The following is a 16,832-nucleotide window of genomic DNA, read 5'->3' as shown; positions in this document are numbered from 1 at the left end:
TGTATTGTAATTGCCTTCTGGCAGAGATGTGTTTATACAACAGTGTATGTTCTGTTCTGAATTCTGAAGTCTCTATAATGTTCCTTAAAAATGTAGTTACATACCTATTTCCATGAAACCAACCTATCCAGCAAAACGGTCTACCACCCATTTCTATCTTTTTGCTATTAACAAACTCAGCCAGTGCGTTATCTGTTGATGGATGTTTTATTCAAGTGAGATTTATTTACATTATAGAAGTACATTCACTAATTTATGTAGTAAAATAATTCATAGAAAATCAAAGTTAAGAAAAATAGAATATTTGTTATGGTCACAGTGAATATAATCTGACCTATTGCAGAAGAATACAATGGCTTTGAAAGTGCTTCACAACTGAAAAGACACGATGGATACGTAACGCATGCACATGATGCAACATGCATTACAGGCATCAGAATGAGAAACAAACCTGGAGTGAGAAGCTGCTGTTAATGTCCTTTGACACAAGTGCTCGTTGATGATCAGCTGGTTTTTGGAAAAAAAGATCCTTCACATCAGTTACCTGCTCTGGTGCTGCTAAAAACCAGGCAGTCATGCAGTATTTTAACCTTCAGTTAAGGTTACTCAAGCCCCATTCAGGGAGTTACACTTACTGTACATATTTTACATGGAAGCTAGATATTCAAATGTTAATAGATACAGTATAATACTTTGTGCGAAGTAAGTTGCCTCAAGAGTGAAAGTCTAAACGCTCGTTGACCTTACGTGTGGTCCTTGTGACTAATGTGTTCTCCTACAGCACAGGTAGGAGATACATTGGTACGGTTGAACATTTATTAACTCTTTGAGACAGAGTTTTCTAAATCGGTCAATTGTCTTGATTCTCCTTTATCTGACTCATTAGAGGGTAATTCCTCCAGCGAGGTGTTCAAGTCAGCCCTGTTGGGCTGAGCGTTAGTAAGCTGGGTTGCTGGTTGTGTCCCATTCACACACACTACAGTCCCTTCTGATTTGCTGAAGCTGAACAGCTTCCCAGGACTGAATGTCCTGTTGGGAGACTGTGACCTCTCCTGGCCACCAGAGGGAGCTGAGGAGGTCACTGTTGACCCTGGAGTTGCTCCAACTGCCACTGCTGGCTCTTTCTTCACCTCAGGCGACTTCAAGAACTTCAGAAATCCTGGGAGCTTTGCCTCACCTCCTGTTGGGGACTGGGCTGGGGAGCGTGAGGTGCCGGAGGAAAACTTCCCCTGGAGAGGGATGATCTGCTTTAGCTTCATGACATTGTTGTTTCCCAGCAGAGAGCTGGGTCTCTTTGGCTTGTCCCCTGGCTTGCCGCCTGGTGCTTTGTCATGGTGGTGCTGGTGCATGTGCTGGGTGTCTGCCTTGTGGTAGTCGCTCTCCTGGCGGGCCTCGGCCTGCAGCTCAGCCTGCCGCTGAAGCTCCCCCTCTTCACGTCGGCGTCTGAGCTGTTGTTGGAAGTGCTGCTGGGCCTGCTGCTCATGCTTCTAAACAAGGAGGCGTGTTAAAATGAAGACAGAGAAGAGGAGAGAGAAAGAGTCACAGAAAGAAAAAGAAAGACAATGAAACAGAAGGAGAGGAGAAAATCGATTAAGAAGAGTATAAATTAATGTGAGGTAGCAGTGAATACAGTGCACAGGACTAACAGATGAAACTTTCTTCAGGTCAGTCTTTAGTGGGAGTAACAGCCTGTGTGCCCTCCCTCATTTACAGCTTCATTGTCGAATAAGTTGTCATCCTATCCAGCAGTTAGTTCACACAAACAAGCTGTTAGGGACTTCACACCAAATATACTGACTTTTGCTAAAAGTGGTGCTTTTTTATCTCTTGACAAGACTTATCTGAGACACCATCAAGAGAAGTGCCACTGATGTGATACAACAACACAGACAAATGTAGCCAGACACACAATTATTTCTTGTGGACAGTCAGAAAAGACTGCACACCAAGAGCCTAAGGGACACAAAGGGGTAAATATATAGAAATATGATGTAAATTGCACAAAGTGCAGCCAGCAGGCCGAAGGTCTTTCAAGCTATGATACAACTATACCTTGAAAGCTTCCCTTCGTCGGTATTCTAGCTTGGCCATCTCTTCTGCTACCCAGCCAGGGATATCAGGGATGGCAACATGGATGATGTACTTTAGGAGGATTGCAAAGTGCTGTAAACCACCAAGACCACAAAGGGACAGGCTCAACACACAGTTACATCAAGGCACAGTCACATTCTGTTTCTTGTTCTGTATTTTTTTTTTCTACGGGTCGATTTTGAAGGTTTTACAGTCACAACAAAGAATAGCAGGCCATGCACATTTCTACTTCACTGGTAAGAGTAAAAAAGTGTCACTTGGGGAGTAAAGCCACATTTCTCTTAAAACTCTTCATGGACAAACCTTCAATTACCGTACACAGAACAGCGCATACCTCCAGTAAGACGATGGAGATGATGGTCATCTCAGGACTCAACCAGGGGAAAAGACGCTGGAGCTGCCCACACTGACCAATCAAATAACAGTTAACTATAATGGCTATCAAGCCCATGGCCTCCATTGCAGTCTGATGTTGAGAGAGAGTGAAACAGAGAGAGAGAGGGGGAGGTTTATAGGCTGATCTGATCAGATGCCCTCACTATGTACGATGTAGCCTGGAAGGCTTTTCTGACATTTTCCAAAACAAAACACACTGACCTGCCATTGTCCGATGTTCTCCACCCTCTGTCCAAAGGGTCTCTGCAGGCCGGTACAGAGCTTCAAGGCGTCGCTGCGGATCTCGATTATGTTGTTGATAAGAGCACACATGGCCGCCAGGGGAAACGCAGAGGAGAAGAGCACCACATAGCCAAACTGAATGAACATTTCTTGGTAGTCCTGGAGTGTGTCCTTTTGGCCGTCAAACACCATGAAACACTATTAGAATTTGTATGATGCAAGATAGTTTGTATAAAGAAAAGTAAAATGAGCATTTCTTTGCCCCATATCAAGAGTTTCACCTCGTACGTCTGCATGCAGCTCTCAATCTCAGCCTGGGTCAGAGTGACAGTTTTGGGTTCTTCTGGTGGATCAATCCAGGACTTCTTATTCTCTTCTGTTCTCCCCTCACCTACATTCTTTCTTCTCTGACAGAGAGAGTCAGATTCCTTTGGAGAGGACACAGTGGCATTCTCCTTGGTCTCCTGCTAAGGTAAACAGTGGACTATGATACTTTCTCTGGTAACAACTTAGACATCTTAAATTCTACAGCTGTAGAGTGGATAGCTTAATTTAAACAGTCAGAGTAGTATCTGGATGAATGAGATAAATCCCCACAAAAATAATATGACTTAATTCATAAAACTTCATGAAACAAGTTGAACTGTTTTGGAGGGAGTTTAGTCAGAGTAGAAGAAGCCAAAACCACAAAACTAAAATATCTACAAACAGAATGATATGTCATAATAACAAACAGACCACATACTTGAGCCAACGATTCACAATCACTGTCCTCGTCACAACTGTCAAAAATACTGGACCGATCCATCCCTTCCTCCACCATCGTGGGACTGTCCTCAAGGGAGCTGTCATACACCGTCTGTGTTTCTGTCGTGACATCCTGGTAGTCGACCTTCTCTGTGAAGCTGACTTTACGTTGCTTCAGACTGCTGTCATTCATGTCCCACTCCTCCTCTGTCAGCCTGAACCCGGCTTTCAGATCCCCTCTTCTCCTTGTCTCCGGGTTACCGTTAGCAGTGTGACTGACAGGGATCCCTCTGGGACCCAGGAAGGAATAGCCTGTCATTGAGGCTTGGGCCTTTCCCAGAGCCAGGCGGCCATACTTGAGCATGATGGCTTGGAGTAGCTCCCACAGCACCTTTGGGGTGAAGACACCCAGCTTGTTCTGCTCATAGAGATAAGGCTGGAGGACCTCTTTAATGTTCTGTAGGAACTGGCGGAAGATCAGTAGAGTGGCTAGCATCTGTGAGGAGTAGGATAACATCTGTTACTGGGCTGAATCTAAGAAGTGCAAAAGAGAAAACATGCACACACTCCAAAAGCCTGCAAATGACTACGAATTTTGAGAGGTCAGTTATCACCATTGGTGGCCAATGTTCAGCGAGAGCTACAGTACATATTGTCAGAAGTCCAACATTTTGTCTTATTGTTTGTGATATAGAGTGCTGCAGGGAGGACATATTTTTGTAGGCCAACCACCCACAAGTTAGCATCCCTTCCCTCGACAATAGGATTTTTCCATTGGATTTTGGCATATTATTGAAAATATGCTCTCTGACAAACTAAATTTTATTACTTAAGGGTATTTAGTACATAGTATTTAGGAGGATCTATTGACATGAGCCATTTCTATCTACATATAACACGAGTCCCCTTACAAGTTGTTATGTTGCTCCACCATGTTTCTACAGTAGCCCAAAAGCACAAACAGCTCTACAGAATGTGTTTCGTCACTACGCTGAAAATGTACAAAGAAAAAGGAAGTAGTAGTTGTTAGGGGTGTGCCAATACATCGATACAGCAATATATCAACGGTGGCTCAGGAGGTAGAGTGGGTTGGCAGTTAATCGGAAGGTTGGCGGTTCAATCCCTGGCTCCCCCCTGGTTGTGTGTCGAAGTGTCCTTGGGCAAGATACTGAACCCTGACTTGCAGCTATTCCGCCAGTGTATGAGTGAGTGTGAATGTTAGTTTCCGTTTGAGCACTTAGGCTCAGTGTGTGACTGCATGCAGATGTGTGAAGCGCTTTGAGTGGTCGAAAAAAGAGTAGAAAGGCGCTATACAAGTACAGAGCATTTACATTTATCGTTATACACTTTTCCATGATCATGATCAATATTGCAGCCCATCATATTGATACATAAAATTAATTTTAATTAAAAAAAATAGCTGTGTGCTGCAGAATTGTGCTGTTTTCTAAGTGGTTGGATTTGCAACAAATAAATAGAGAACTTTTTCCTGGGCATTTTGTGATGTATCATTTTAGGATTGTCTAGCGATATATCGATTATCGCAGAATTGCTGTATCATCACATTATCGTTATTGTGAGCCATGTATCGTATCGTATCGTGAGGTACCCTGCAATTCCCACCCCTAGTAGTGGTAATAGTTTGTCTGGTTTATTAGAAGTAAGAAGAGAAGTGAAATTTGGACAAATGGAGGCCCACACGTATTATTTAGCACAAGAGCAGACAGAGCGTGTTGGCCGTAGCTCCCCTACACGCTTGGAAAGGGAGGAGTGAGCGGTGACTAAACTGTTGTTTGCAATTCGCAACACTCCCCACTAGATCCAACGAAAACGTACACACTGAACCTTTAAATATTTTGTTCAGCAAGACAATCTTCACAAATGGACACCACTTTTATGATTTATGCAGTTTAAATGCAATCGCCAGAAGTAAAAAGCTCACGTCAGGCTATAAACAAACTACACCACGGTCGCCAGACTTCAGTGTTGTCACCACTAAGCTTCTAAGCTTCTTCAAGACGAGGGAACCAGTTGTGCAAAAATACTAACTCATTTCCAGGTTCTAGGACTCATTCTTGCAGCACTCTATTGTCAACAGTTGTTACCTCCTTAAGTCGCTCCATGTCCTTGAGGTAGAAGCCGATATAGAAAAGGCTAAGGTAAGAATTGATGAATTCAAACTGTAAAACAACCATAGGAATGAAACATTACTGGAAGTCAATTAAGAATGATGAATTGTCTCTATTATGCCAAACAGACAAAGGAAACATGACTTACAAAAACCATTTTGATGATGAGATTATTCTCATAGGCACTCTGAAGTCTGTAGTTCTCTGAATGAAGAAAAAAAATGTAAGAGGGAGCATTTGTCAAAGGGCAGCTGAATGATAGTAAAAAGGTTTTACCTTCAACAACCTCATATGGTATCTCCTGAATGCAAAGGACAGGAACCTCAGAGCTTAAAAGTTTTCAGTACTCACGTAGCATAAAATAATTCTCATGCATACTAAGAGGGTGTCTATCCTAAATTACAACTATGGGCAAATACATTCCATTTTAATTTAATTTCTTATTAAACAATTAATCTATTATATATCACAAAGATATATAATAAATGACAGTCACTTACCCATGTCATTAAGCCAGTATGCAATCTTCTTATACACTTCGTCACATATGGTTACAGTAAGGGCCAGAAGTATCTTAGGAATGAATCTTGTGATACCAGGTAGCTCCTGAATCTCCATCACCACCTCCTGCAAGGTGCATTAGAAGCATGATACATATTTAATATGTCCTATTCATTCACACCTACTCTCTCAAATCCCACAGCTATTTTTAAAAGGCTAATAAATTAATATAAACTGGCAAGTGCTATATTTGACTGGGCCTTATTTAACCTGTTTGTAAAAATGATCAAATTACACAATGTCAGACTAAACTGGAGTTGTGGATCATGAAATAAACTATTAGCTCTTTCTGTGTTAATCGTGACGTTTCCAGTAAGGGGTTTAAAGTCCTTACAAGAAATTAATTATACACTTCATCATCCCCATTTATTAGCCCCAGACTATTTACACTCCTTTTTCTCTTCACTGGACTTGCATGCTGTGTTATCTGTTCAAACCTGCAGTTCCAGGCAGAGGAGCATAGCGAGGAAGACAAAACAGAGACAGAGGAGGCAGATGGGCAGGCTGACCAGCCATCTGAACAGAGCTCTCTTCCAGGGCGGGTAGTAGAACTCCTCACAGCCTGTTATGGGACTGCAGCGCTTCACTCCCTGCAGACACAGCAGAGCAATAAAAACAGCCTGAGAGAGTATTACAGACTTATTTTTCATGACTGCAATCATCTTGGATTGGAAATGTTTGTGAAGAATGTGCTTCATAGTAACTGCTTGCTTGATTGCATGTCCTATATTTGTTATACCGGATTTTTGTAGAAAACGTCAAACAAATGAAACACCACTTCATCAACTGAACTGCAATTACCACATAAGTAATAACATCATCTTTTCATGTCATTATGTCATATCATTAAGACTGGTGTTGGCCCACCTGAAGGACATTACGGGCCCCCTGCTGGAACCCCTGCAGTTTGCCTACAAGGCTAACAGGTCAGTGGATGAAGCAATCAACTTTGGACTGAATTACATCCTGCAACACCTCGACTCTCCAGGGACATATGCAAGGATCCTGTTCGTGGACTTCAGCTCGGCGTTCAACACCATCATCCCGGACATCCTCAGCACCAAACTCACCCAGCTCACTGTGCCAGCCCCCACCTGTCAGTGGATCACAAACTTCCTGACTGACAGGAATAAGCAGGTGAGACTGGGAAAAATCACATCCAGCACCCGGACTATTAGCACTGACGCCCCCTTGGGGTGCGTGCTCTCCCCGCTGCTCTTCTCCCTCTACACCAATGACTGCACCTCAGGAGACCCATCTGTCAAACTCCTGAAGTTTGATGATGAACTGTCATTGGTCTGATCCAGGACAGTGATGAGTCGGCCTACAGACGGGAGGTTGATCAGCTGTCCAGAACAACCTGGAGTTTAACACGCTCAAAACTGTGGAGATGACCGTAGACTTCAGAAGGAGTCCCCCCATCCCCATACTCAATCCCTGTGTCTGCTGTGGAATCCTTCAGGTTTCTGGGATCCACTATATCCCAGGACCTAAAGTGGGAGCCCAACACTGACTCCATCATCAAGAAGGCCCAGCAGAGGATGTACTTCCTGCGCCAGCTCAGGAAGCTCAACCTGCCTAAGGAGCTGCTGATCCACTTCTACACAGCCATCATCCAGTCTGTTCTCTGCACATGCATCACTGTGTGGTTTGGATCTGCCACCAAAAAGGACAGGAGCAGACTACAACGGACAGTCAGGACTGCAGAAAAAATCCTTGGTGCCAACCTGCCCTCCAATGAGGACTTCTTCATTTACAGAGTCAGGAAACATCACTGCAGATCCATCTCACCCCAGACACAACCTGTTCCAGCTTCTCCCCTCTGGTAGGCGCTACAGAGCACTGTCAAAACCAACAGACTCAAGAACAGTTTCTTCCCACAAGCCATCACTCTGATGAACAGCTGACTCTGCCTCACAGTGTCCAATTATTATTTATTTATCATTCTTCAGAGCTGTTCACACCTGCATATAATACTTATTTATTCCAGCATTCTTTGCACTCATCACATTGTGTACATGTATGCTTGTATGTGTATGTGTACCTGCATATCACATCCACCTCCAACATGTACACAGTAACAATAATGGTAATAATAATTTACTCCTGCATCCTTTGCACTCTGCTCATTGCACTATTGTCTCAATCTGTTTGTTTTGTTTATAGTGTGTATATATGTGTTTTCTATACTGTAGCCTGTGTTTGATTTTATTGCTGTATTATTGTGTTATTGTATAAGTAAGCACATCATGAGCATTGTACAATCCAGAGCCAAATACCTTGTATGTGTACACATACCTCGCAATAAAGCTGATTCTGATGTCCTGTTATTCAGAGTAACCACACTGCTGTTGCCAGAAGTGCATCCTCAAAAGCTTTGCCGCCCAACGTGGGGCTCGAACCCACGACCCTGAGATTAAGAGTCTCATGCTCTACCGACTGAGCTAGCCGGGCACATCCAAAATCGGGCACATCCAAACTCACCCACATCCCCTCCCCTAAGACTTCCATTCATTCTACACCACAGGAGATGGGGTGGGGGTGGGGGAGTGGCTACCTGCCCCACTTTTGTCTGAGAGCACGTGGCGTCTTTAGACACACTCCTCTTGTAAACATAATGATCACATTTCCTGGTATTGTGTGCCAATCCCGTAGAGCTACGCAAGAGCTCGCTGATAAACCACTCAACCGGACTGATACTGCGACCTGAGCATAGTGGAACTGGTGTACTGAAATAACAGAATTTACTGTCTGTAATGTTGCTGCATGAAACTTTTTGACTATTAGCAAGTGACTGTGATCGTTTGATAGTCGATCTGAGCAGCTTTTTCCTCTATGCATGCTCAAACTTCAGTAACAATCCTCACCCTGAACTGGGGTCTGGGCTCCTCCAAGGACTCGGCGGGGGTGTCCAGGGTGCCCCACCTGTAGGCCAGCTCCGCCTCCCGCCTCTTCCAGCGCTCCAGAAACAACGTGGCCCACACAACATTGAAGAGGGCAAAAACCACACAGCAGATATCCTGACTGGTCTGTGAACGAGCATGAGAGAATGAAAACTTATATTACCTTTAAAAGTATGATTATGCCACGCACATTTCCGTTTCATTAATTAATTTGTGTCAGTGCGCTGCTTCAGCTTGCTGTCAAAGTCTCTTTTTTACAAAACACACACAGGAAATAATATAAAATGTATGAGGTCAGAAATGGACATAAAAACCTCAGTAAATTCCTGACACTCCTGGCATAGAAATAAAACTAATATGTGGATGAAAGAAAAAAGAAATCAGCGTCAGTACACATACATTGTGACAGTTAAAGGGGGGTTCTCCATAATATCCCAAGTGGTTAAAAAAGTCAGATCTTGTATAACAAATCTTGTTATAGAATAGGTTTCAAGTACCTGGTCAGCCTCTGCGAGTATCCAGAGCAGAAAGCCAATGACAGCAGGGTAAAGCATGGAGTTAGTGTAGAAACCCAGCCAGGCAAAATACATGCCGATCTTCACTCCGAAGTAGTCACAGATATCATCTATAAAGCAGATGAAGTTGTAAACAAGCTAATATTGAGCCTTTGGGAAGAATCATAATTTCTCAATCACTTACATTACCAACAAGCTGATACTATCTTATAGTATAAACTAATGTGACATTAACAGCCAGGCCTGCTGTGTACTGTCCTGCCAAATTTTCTTCAATTATAATTTCCTACCCAGGGGCTGCCTTTCACACACAGCCTGGACCCAGGATGTCATCAGCTGGTTGAGGATCCTCTGCTCATGGAGAGGAAACATTTGATGGATCACCCCCCGAGCTACCAGCTCTGGAACTAAAGAGGAGACATCATGAAACTCATACATGGTTTCTAAGGTAACATTTCAACACTAAGCAATGCACAAGGTATGTGGAACAGTATTGAAAAAGTTCAATCATAATAAAATGGCAGCATACTGATTGGCTGTCCCTCCAGGAAGTGAATGTTGTGAAGCACCTCCCCCTGTTTGGCTCGCAGATTGTCCAGCCAATACTTTATAATGCTCTGACGCTCCTGAAAACCATCACAGTTATGGGGAGAAAAACAATCATAACTATTAGACATATCATTTTAATTCCTGAAATTTAAATAAATACACAGATCTTTAATAACACACTCAGTTTGTAGCAAGTGTCATTATGCATATTACATATCACATGGCCCACAGTTTTGAGCTCTAACCTGTGAGGTAAAAAAGCAGAGCTCGCTCTCTATGTTCTCATAGATGTTGTCTTCCTCGCAGGAAAAGCGCCGCATACCGCCACCAAATTGTGGTTTGACGGCCTTGTGCATGCCCATCTGCTCTGCTCCCCGCAGTAAGCTGCGTGTGAGGAGAGCACAGGCTAAATGAACAGCAAGATTAAACCTAATGGAGCACAAACACCGTGTACAGGCTGGACTGCAGATGTCTGATAGATTAAGTGCACAGGGTAAGCACACAACTAACGTGTGCTTAAAGGAATAGTTCCATATTTTGGGAGATACACACATACACTTTGGGTTTTTTTATGAAATAAACTAATTAGAATGGAAAGTAAGTAAATAAGTGTATCTCCCCAAATGTCGGCCTATTCCTTTATTTTCAATAGGCTAAAAATTAGAGACATTCATAACAAAAAAATTAAAAACAAACTTAATCACTCTATGTATTACCTTTATGATGCTGTGGTGCAGAAATCTTCATACACATGCATATACACATGCATACAAACACATACGTGCTAATTTGCCTTAAAAAATCCTGTCTTTTACAAAATCTAATAGAGATTTCCAACTTTAGGTTTGGGAACCCTGGACTTCATTTTAGCAATTTTGCTGTACCCTCTGTATATGCAGTTAAATAATGAAGTAAAATGTTACCAATAACCTATAGGAATAACATTTAAATCACCCTACCTAACCATTATTCTAACTCCAGGAAAAAGCACCAGTGCTCAGTGGCCACTTGGAAAAGTTTAAACTAAGACCACACATGCATGCATGCACGCACACACACAGTGTGAATGTGAGTTTCGGGGTCTTACTTCTCAAATGTTGTCGTGATGAAGAAGGCGTGTGTCTGGGTGTGTTTATGCTGCCGAACCTGAATGCTGACTTGTGGGATTCCAACACGAATCTGATTCAGGAGCCACAGCAGAGTGTGGTCATCTATTGCATCTGTAAGGGAGAACGTGTGGTAGCATGCTTTCCATCATTTATAGACAACTGCATTTTCATCAACAGTGAATATGTTCATCATAATACATATTTTGAAACAACAGTTTATTTGATCTACATTCACTTTATTTACTCACACATTTGCAGGCATGTTTGCTAGATGCAGGAAATGATCAGATTACTGCTGTATAAAGAGAAGCTGGACCAAATCCAATTCACCGTCCTGACAGAAGGCCTAAGAAGCAGTGCTGTGTTGACTGTAATAGGCCACTCTAATTAAATCTTAACTCGTATTTATTCCAATCCTGATTCCAGCTGTTTCAGCCAACTGTACGCAGCACATTGTGTCTCAGTTAAGCTATTAATTGTGTGCCTTTTGTATCATTACCATTGACTCCATATCATAAGAACAGCTGAAAACAATAAACATGAAGTTGGAAATCACTGAGACTTTGGATCCATCCAGCATGCACAAAGACTAAATTCATGACTAATTTACATTACATATGTAGGTCATGCTTTGATTACCAATTACAGTAAAACAATTTAATTTGGGATTATTTCACCTTGCCCCACTTTTGTCCACGAGATAGATGTATTAAACACAGCGGGACTAGTCAGACTCTAGCAACACCACCAAATTTGACTTTGACCTTAACAGCCATCTAAAAAAGCAATGCCTTTCACGTTCAAATTGTGGTAGCTATTATGGCGGTTTTGGAGAAAATCCATTTTTGAAGGCTGGAGTCCTTGTTGATGCTTGCACAACAAACACTTTTACTGCAGTTGATCAATTCTACATTTGTTTGAGTTAACACTGTATGTATGACACAACATATACTATTGAGCTATTTTGTAAAATGTGCATCTCTATAACAGAGGAAGGCCTCAAAAAGATAATGTATGCCAAACATAGTATATGTGTCCCCAAAGAGCAACAGCAGTCCACCCCTGAGGATAAAGCCCAATGAAGTGTTCATCCGTCCAATTCACATTTTTCTACCCACAACTGCAGCTTCCTTAAAATACTGCAGGAAGGACTAGTCTGTAGATACAAGTACACTAAATGGATGAGATCTAATTGTCCTCAGAGACCATTCTAAGTCCTGAGTGGCTGGCTGATCACCAAAAACATTTAATGAGGATCCACTGTTCTCTCTACAGTGAGGGATTCATCACAGGACGAACAAGGAGGACAGGCCGGAGCCTTCAGTACCTGGGAATGTCATCAGGATATCACAGTTTTCGGTGGGCACCATCTTGAGCCAGGACTTCCGAGACATAATGTAGTGTCTGGCCTGCAGAAGGCGCTTCCCGAACAATTTATCTAAAAGGAAAAAGGGGGCAGCAGGGCGAGAAGGTAAGAGTGAATCAAATTGGGTAAAATACAGTTTAAAATGACTGAGAAAGAGGGCTAGGTAGAGTGCAGGGGGCAGATGGTGATATTTTGACGGGTTAGTCATTAGTATCACCCTGACACTCATCACTGATGTTTTTTCTCCACCATATTTTTCCATAATTTCCTATTTTTTTGCTCTGTCATGGAGAATTGGGGGAAAGACAAAATTACATAAATGAAATTGTGCAGACACGTTGACTGTGCTGCACTGGTCATATGACTATGAGCCAACGTTTTGAGCTGTGAACAAATAGATGATATGTAAACTGAGTGGTGTGTAAATAGCCATTAGCAAACTAACTTTTCAAGACTGTCTCTTAAAAATAGATGTAGGTATAGCAGCAGGCCTTCCCAGCGGTGTTGTCCCGCTTGCACTTATTCACAATGCAGTGTATGCTCTGAAGTCATCTTTTATTTTTTCTTTTACATGTTGGTTAACACTCAAAAGTGAAAGTGATACTCTCAAGTAACACTCTCGGTCTCACGACTCACGCAATAGTGAGTAACTGACTGATCTCTTTATTGTTCACTGAACCGCACTGGGACACTCTCATAGGACGTGTCTGTGATCAGCATTTCACATTCTGCAGCCCAACTGAAATATAACGTCACCTATGAGCACTTTTATCCCTCTTATGGGGAGCAGTGAGTGCTGCTGTCACCTCTCTGTTATAGATGTTTTTGAACAACACGCCCACTCAGTAACTGTAAGAAACAGTATACTGTACCTATGACACACTGCTCATTAAGGCCACCAGACATGTCTGACATGCAAATCTCTTGGCCAAGCAGCGGCAATTTATCCATTCGGAAAAACATTACCATGAATGATAAGATGATTGAATGTCAGTCTGCAGTAGAGCTTGTATAGATTTACAAACTAGAATATACTATAGACATTTTTTACTCTTCTTTTTGTGTAAACAGTTGCGGTAAGTGATATAGACTTTGAAGCTTCCTAACCTCGACTAGGTAATAAATTGAGAGTAATTGTTTATTGTCTACAATTGTAATTGGATCGTGGTATTTTTTGTTTTTGAAATATCATAAGTCAGACCTCTTCCAGAATGACCTCTGAAATACAGTCGAACGTGGTGAGCCATATAGCTTGACATGTAATTTGCCATTAATAAGCATAACAATATAGACAGATCTTGGATATAGATAGGCTATATACATATATTTCACTCAGTCATGCTTGGTAGAGGTTAGAGCTCAAGTTAGTAAAACTCATGTCATAACCTTAAATAAATGTCTATAACCTGACAAGTGCTGCAACAACCGACCTAAATCACCCAATCTAAAGCACTGATCTTTACAAAAACTTAGACAATTATTGTTATACTGCATATTTTTAGGTCATACCAATCAACATAGTACATTCCACTTCACTTCCTGTCTCAAAGTTGGCAGAAACACACTGGGTTAATCAAAGGCCCACAACTGTTTCAGAAAGTTAGGACTCAAAATACATTTTCATAAACAATTCAAAGAGAATAACCATTTCTTTTTTTCTACATCTGTTTCTCAGTCACAGATTTGGCAGCTGGGGCAGTGAGTTTGGTGCCTTTCCCAGCATGTAATGGAGAAAATGCAGGTAGGCAGCCTGGATATGGTTCAGGCCATAAAGTCACATCAGACAGACCGCCACATTCAGACCTGCATGTGGTTATGCTGTCTAGTTCACCAGTGCAACAGTGCACCACCACTTCATGATCAGATGCACCTTCATATTCTACAGCTCAGCTAAAAGAACAACACCAAGCCTATAGTCACACTAATATTGGTGAAACAGATGTAGAAGATATTTCAAGATTACTTCAGGCTGTGAAATCGCTCACTTCTAGTTAATAATGGTCTTAGATGGTAAATTATCAAAGCAATAACTGCAGTCACAGTCCAGCTGTATATGACCATATACAGATGACCAGGTCTTGGCCTGAGTCACTCCTCCTCGCAAGAGATGCTGAATGGGCATAAAACTCAACAATTCAGGGTACCTTGAGATGGACAGGGGCTCCAGGAAGAAAGGTTATAAAATATCACATTTTCGCTTCTGCTTATTAATCCTCATCTTGCAGTTCCACAACTAACCATAGCACCAATCGCTTGCTCACCACTACAGTTATCTCCAGTATAATCCTCAAGTCTTCAACACCTGAGACAAAACGGACACACCTGACATCGGAGCCTGCAACACAATCTTTACTCTCTTCAAAGTATAGTGTAGCACAGCCCGTCGGGATATGTACCTCCGCTGCATACGACTCCTGCATGCACCTGTGGACCATTAAAAGCCGGACTCTTCCCGGGCCTGTGTGAATCGGAATGCGCACTATGTACCGTTAGCGGGAATGGGGAAGACGCACCTAAATCAAAACCCAAACACAATCGATTGACCCCTTCAGTCTCCCGTGACTCATACAGTGAGGTGAAGTGTGTCAAGCATCGGTGACTGCACCATATTGCCCATGAACAGTAGCCGAATCCCCATCCTTTTTTTTCTCCAAATAAACACAAATCCTTCCTCTGATCTCCACTGTACGCACGCAGAACACATAACAGTATTTTTACAGGGTTTTCTGTGACTTACCGAGCACTCCGGACGGCGTTGAGGACGTTGGCCGCTGCTGGTGATTTTTGGTCCTGTCCTGCTGTTCGCTTGGCACCGTCCTGTCCATCCTCTCCCCTGCCCCGTCGCTCTCGTCGACGTCTGCGGTGTTGCTGAGGCTGCTACTGTTTACAGTAGCGTCGGTGTCAGATGCTCCGGTGTCCGTCGCTTGCATGGTGGTGTGCACAAATACTCCAGGTGGTGGTGGGGCTGGGAGGACTAGACTCTGTTTTTATTGCATGGTCGTTGCATGTAAAGGGAAAGCCCTAGTGTATCAGATAGATGATGATGAGGAGGAGGTGGTGGTGTTGGTGGAGGAGGAGGAACATGATCATTGCATCTACACGCGCACTAGTCGTGACTGGTGGTGACGACAGAGTTTGGGAAACACCACGCAGGCTGCTGCAGGTCTATAAACACTGGCATAGGTGTTTTCGCTGCACATATGTGTCCTAGCTGCAGGTGGTTCTGTCAGCCGTGCCTTGGATGTACTGAAGACATATCTGCCATCACTGCACTATGTCCCACAGTGACTTTTCATATTTAGATATTTTCTGTTTGTCGACTAAGTTAGGCCTGTTCGAAATGTCACTATACCTGTATGGCTCTAAATGTATGCCACTAAAATGGTTTAATGCATCTTAGGACGGTTCATATAGACCTATTGCTTTTCATATTAAATATTACACAGTGTCCAGTGTTGCTGGGCCAGATTAACCTGGTGAGCCCATGTAGTCTAATGTTAAAGGCCCCCATGCTGTTTGTTTAGTTAGTATACACAGTTAGTTTGACATATTTAATAGTTAAATTGATACCAGTCACATGTATGTTAAATATTGACATGCAGATGGCACTACTGATGGTTAGCTTAGCTTAGCACTAAGATTGGAAACCGGAGGAAACAGCTGCCGTGGCTCTGTCTAAGAGTAGTTCAACCAGCACCTCTAATGCTCATTTTGTTATGGCTAACTTGTTTGTGTAATCAGGTACAAAAACTAAACTGTAAACACGAAAGGTGAGGATGCCAGGCAACAAGCGGAAACTCCAGGAAGTCACTGCGACACCTATAGATTTGTTTTCATATAGTCTAACCACCATTAAAACCACAAGTTGATGTTTTGACACTTCAGTCTGTGTACAGTGATACTAATATAACAATATAACATGTTAAGTAAGCTTTAGGTGCTGGCAGGTGGAGCCATGGTAACTGTTTCCTCCTGTTTCCAAGTGCTAAGCTAAGCTCAGGATGCTGGCTGTAGAGTTACATTTAAGCTAGGATACACACATGAGAGTGGGATCAATCTCCTCATTTAACTCTAACATATTTCTCAAAATCTCAAACTGTATATTTACTTGAAAAACAGTTACTAATATACCTCAGTGGTGCAAATTCTCCTACAAATGTACAACTTATTAAAACCAACTGACATGCTGTGAACATGGGCTTTTTGGGGTCCTGGGAGTCTGGGGTCACTGGGGCAGTTGACTG

The 16,832-nt window shown here is 42.5% G+C and overlaps 1 protein-coding gene and 1 non-coding gene across 3 annotated transcripts; both read right to left on the bottom strand.

Moving 5' to 3' along the window:
• Positions 1–193: 193 nt before the first annotated feature.
• On the bottom strand, positions 194–16,335 carry ano8a (anoctamin 8a). Of its 2 annotated transcripts, none has more exons than XM_038718319.1 (18): positions 15,326–16,335; positions 12,550–12,660; positions 11,201–11,333; positions 10,359–10,497; positions 10,094–10,190; positions 9,855–9,971; positions 9,547–9,674; positions 9,014–9,175; positions 6,584–6,736; positions 6,086–6,212; positions 5,734–5,789; positions 5,562–5,636; positions 3,455–3,952; positions 2,991–3,176; positions 2,689–2,880; positions 2,426–2,557; positions 2,053–2,163; positions 194–1,487 (listed from the first exon to the last, which is right to left on the bottom strand). In XM_038718319.1, exons 1-18 carry the CDS (start codon positions 15,516–15,518, stop codon positions 819–821), a joined length of 3,279 nt encoding a protein of 1,092 aa, XP_038574247.1. In that variant the 5' UTR covers positions 15,519–16,335; the 3' UTR covers positions 194–818. The 2 variants fall into 2 exon arrangements, with proteins under 2 accessions (XP_038574247.1, XP_038574248.1); XM_038718320.1 differs by having other exon boundaries at positions 2,991–3,173; positions 15,326–16,334.
• trnak-cuu lies at positions 8,528–8,600 on the bottom strand. Its single transcript has one exon. It is a non-coding gene; the product is annotated as a tRNA-Lys (tRNA).
• Positions 16,336–16,832: the final 497 nt, after the last annotated feature.

Source organism: Micropterus salmoides, unplaced genomic scaffold, assembly GCF_014851395.1.
Source record: "Micropterus salmoides isolate LMB-PRFRI ecotype aquatic unplaced genomic scaffold, ASM1485139v1 Ms_hic_scaffold_14, whole genome shotgun sequence".
Classification (NCBI taxonomy): Eukaryota; Metazoa; Chordata; class Actinopteri; order Centrarchiformes; family Centrarchidae; genus Micropterus; species Micropterus salmoides.
Note: the sequence above shows the minus strand (reverse complement) of the source record. Positions and strands in the feature narration are given on the sequence as shown.

Bases quoted from the DNA above. Each gene is read 5' to 3' on its own strand.
- ano8a (XM_038718319.1), bottom strand. From the start codon at position 15,518: ATGCAAGCGACGGACACCGGAGCATCTGACACCGACGCTACTGTAAAC. The intron at 11,334-12,549 runs GTACTGAAGGCT...TCTCCCTTACAG, and splicing joins TATCCTGATGACATTCCCAG to ATGCAATAGATGACCACACT. The intron at 9,176-9,546 runs GTACTTGAAACC...GCTCGTTCACAG, and splicing joins TACTCGCAGAGGCTGACCAG to ACCAGTCAGGATATCTGCTG.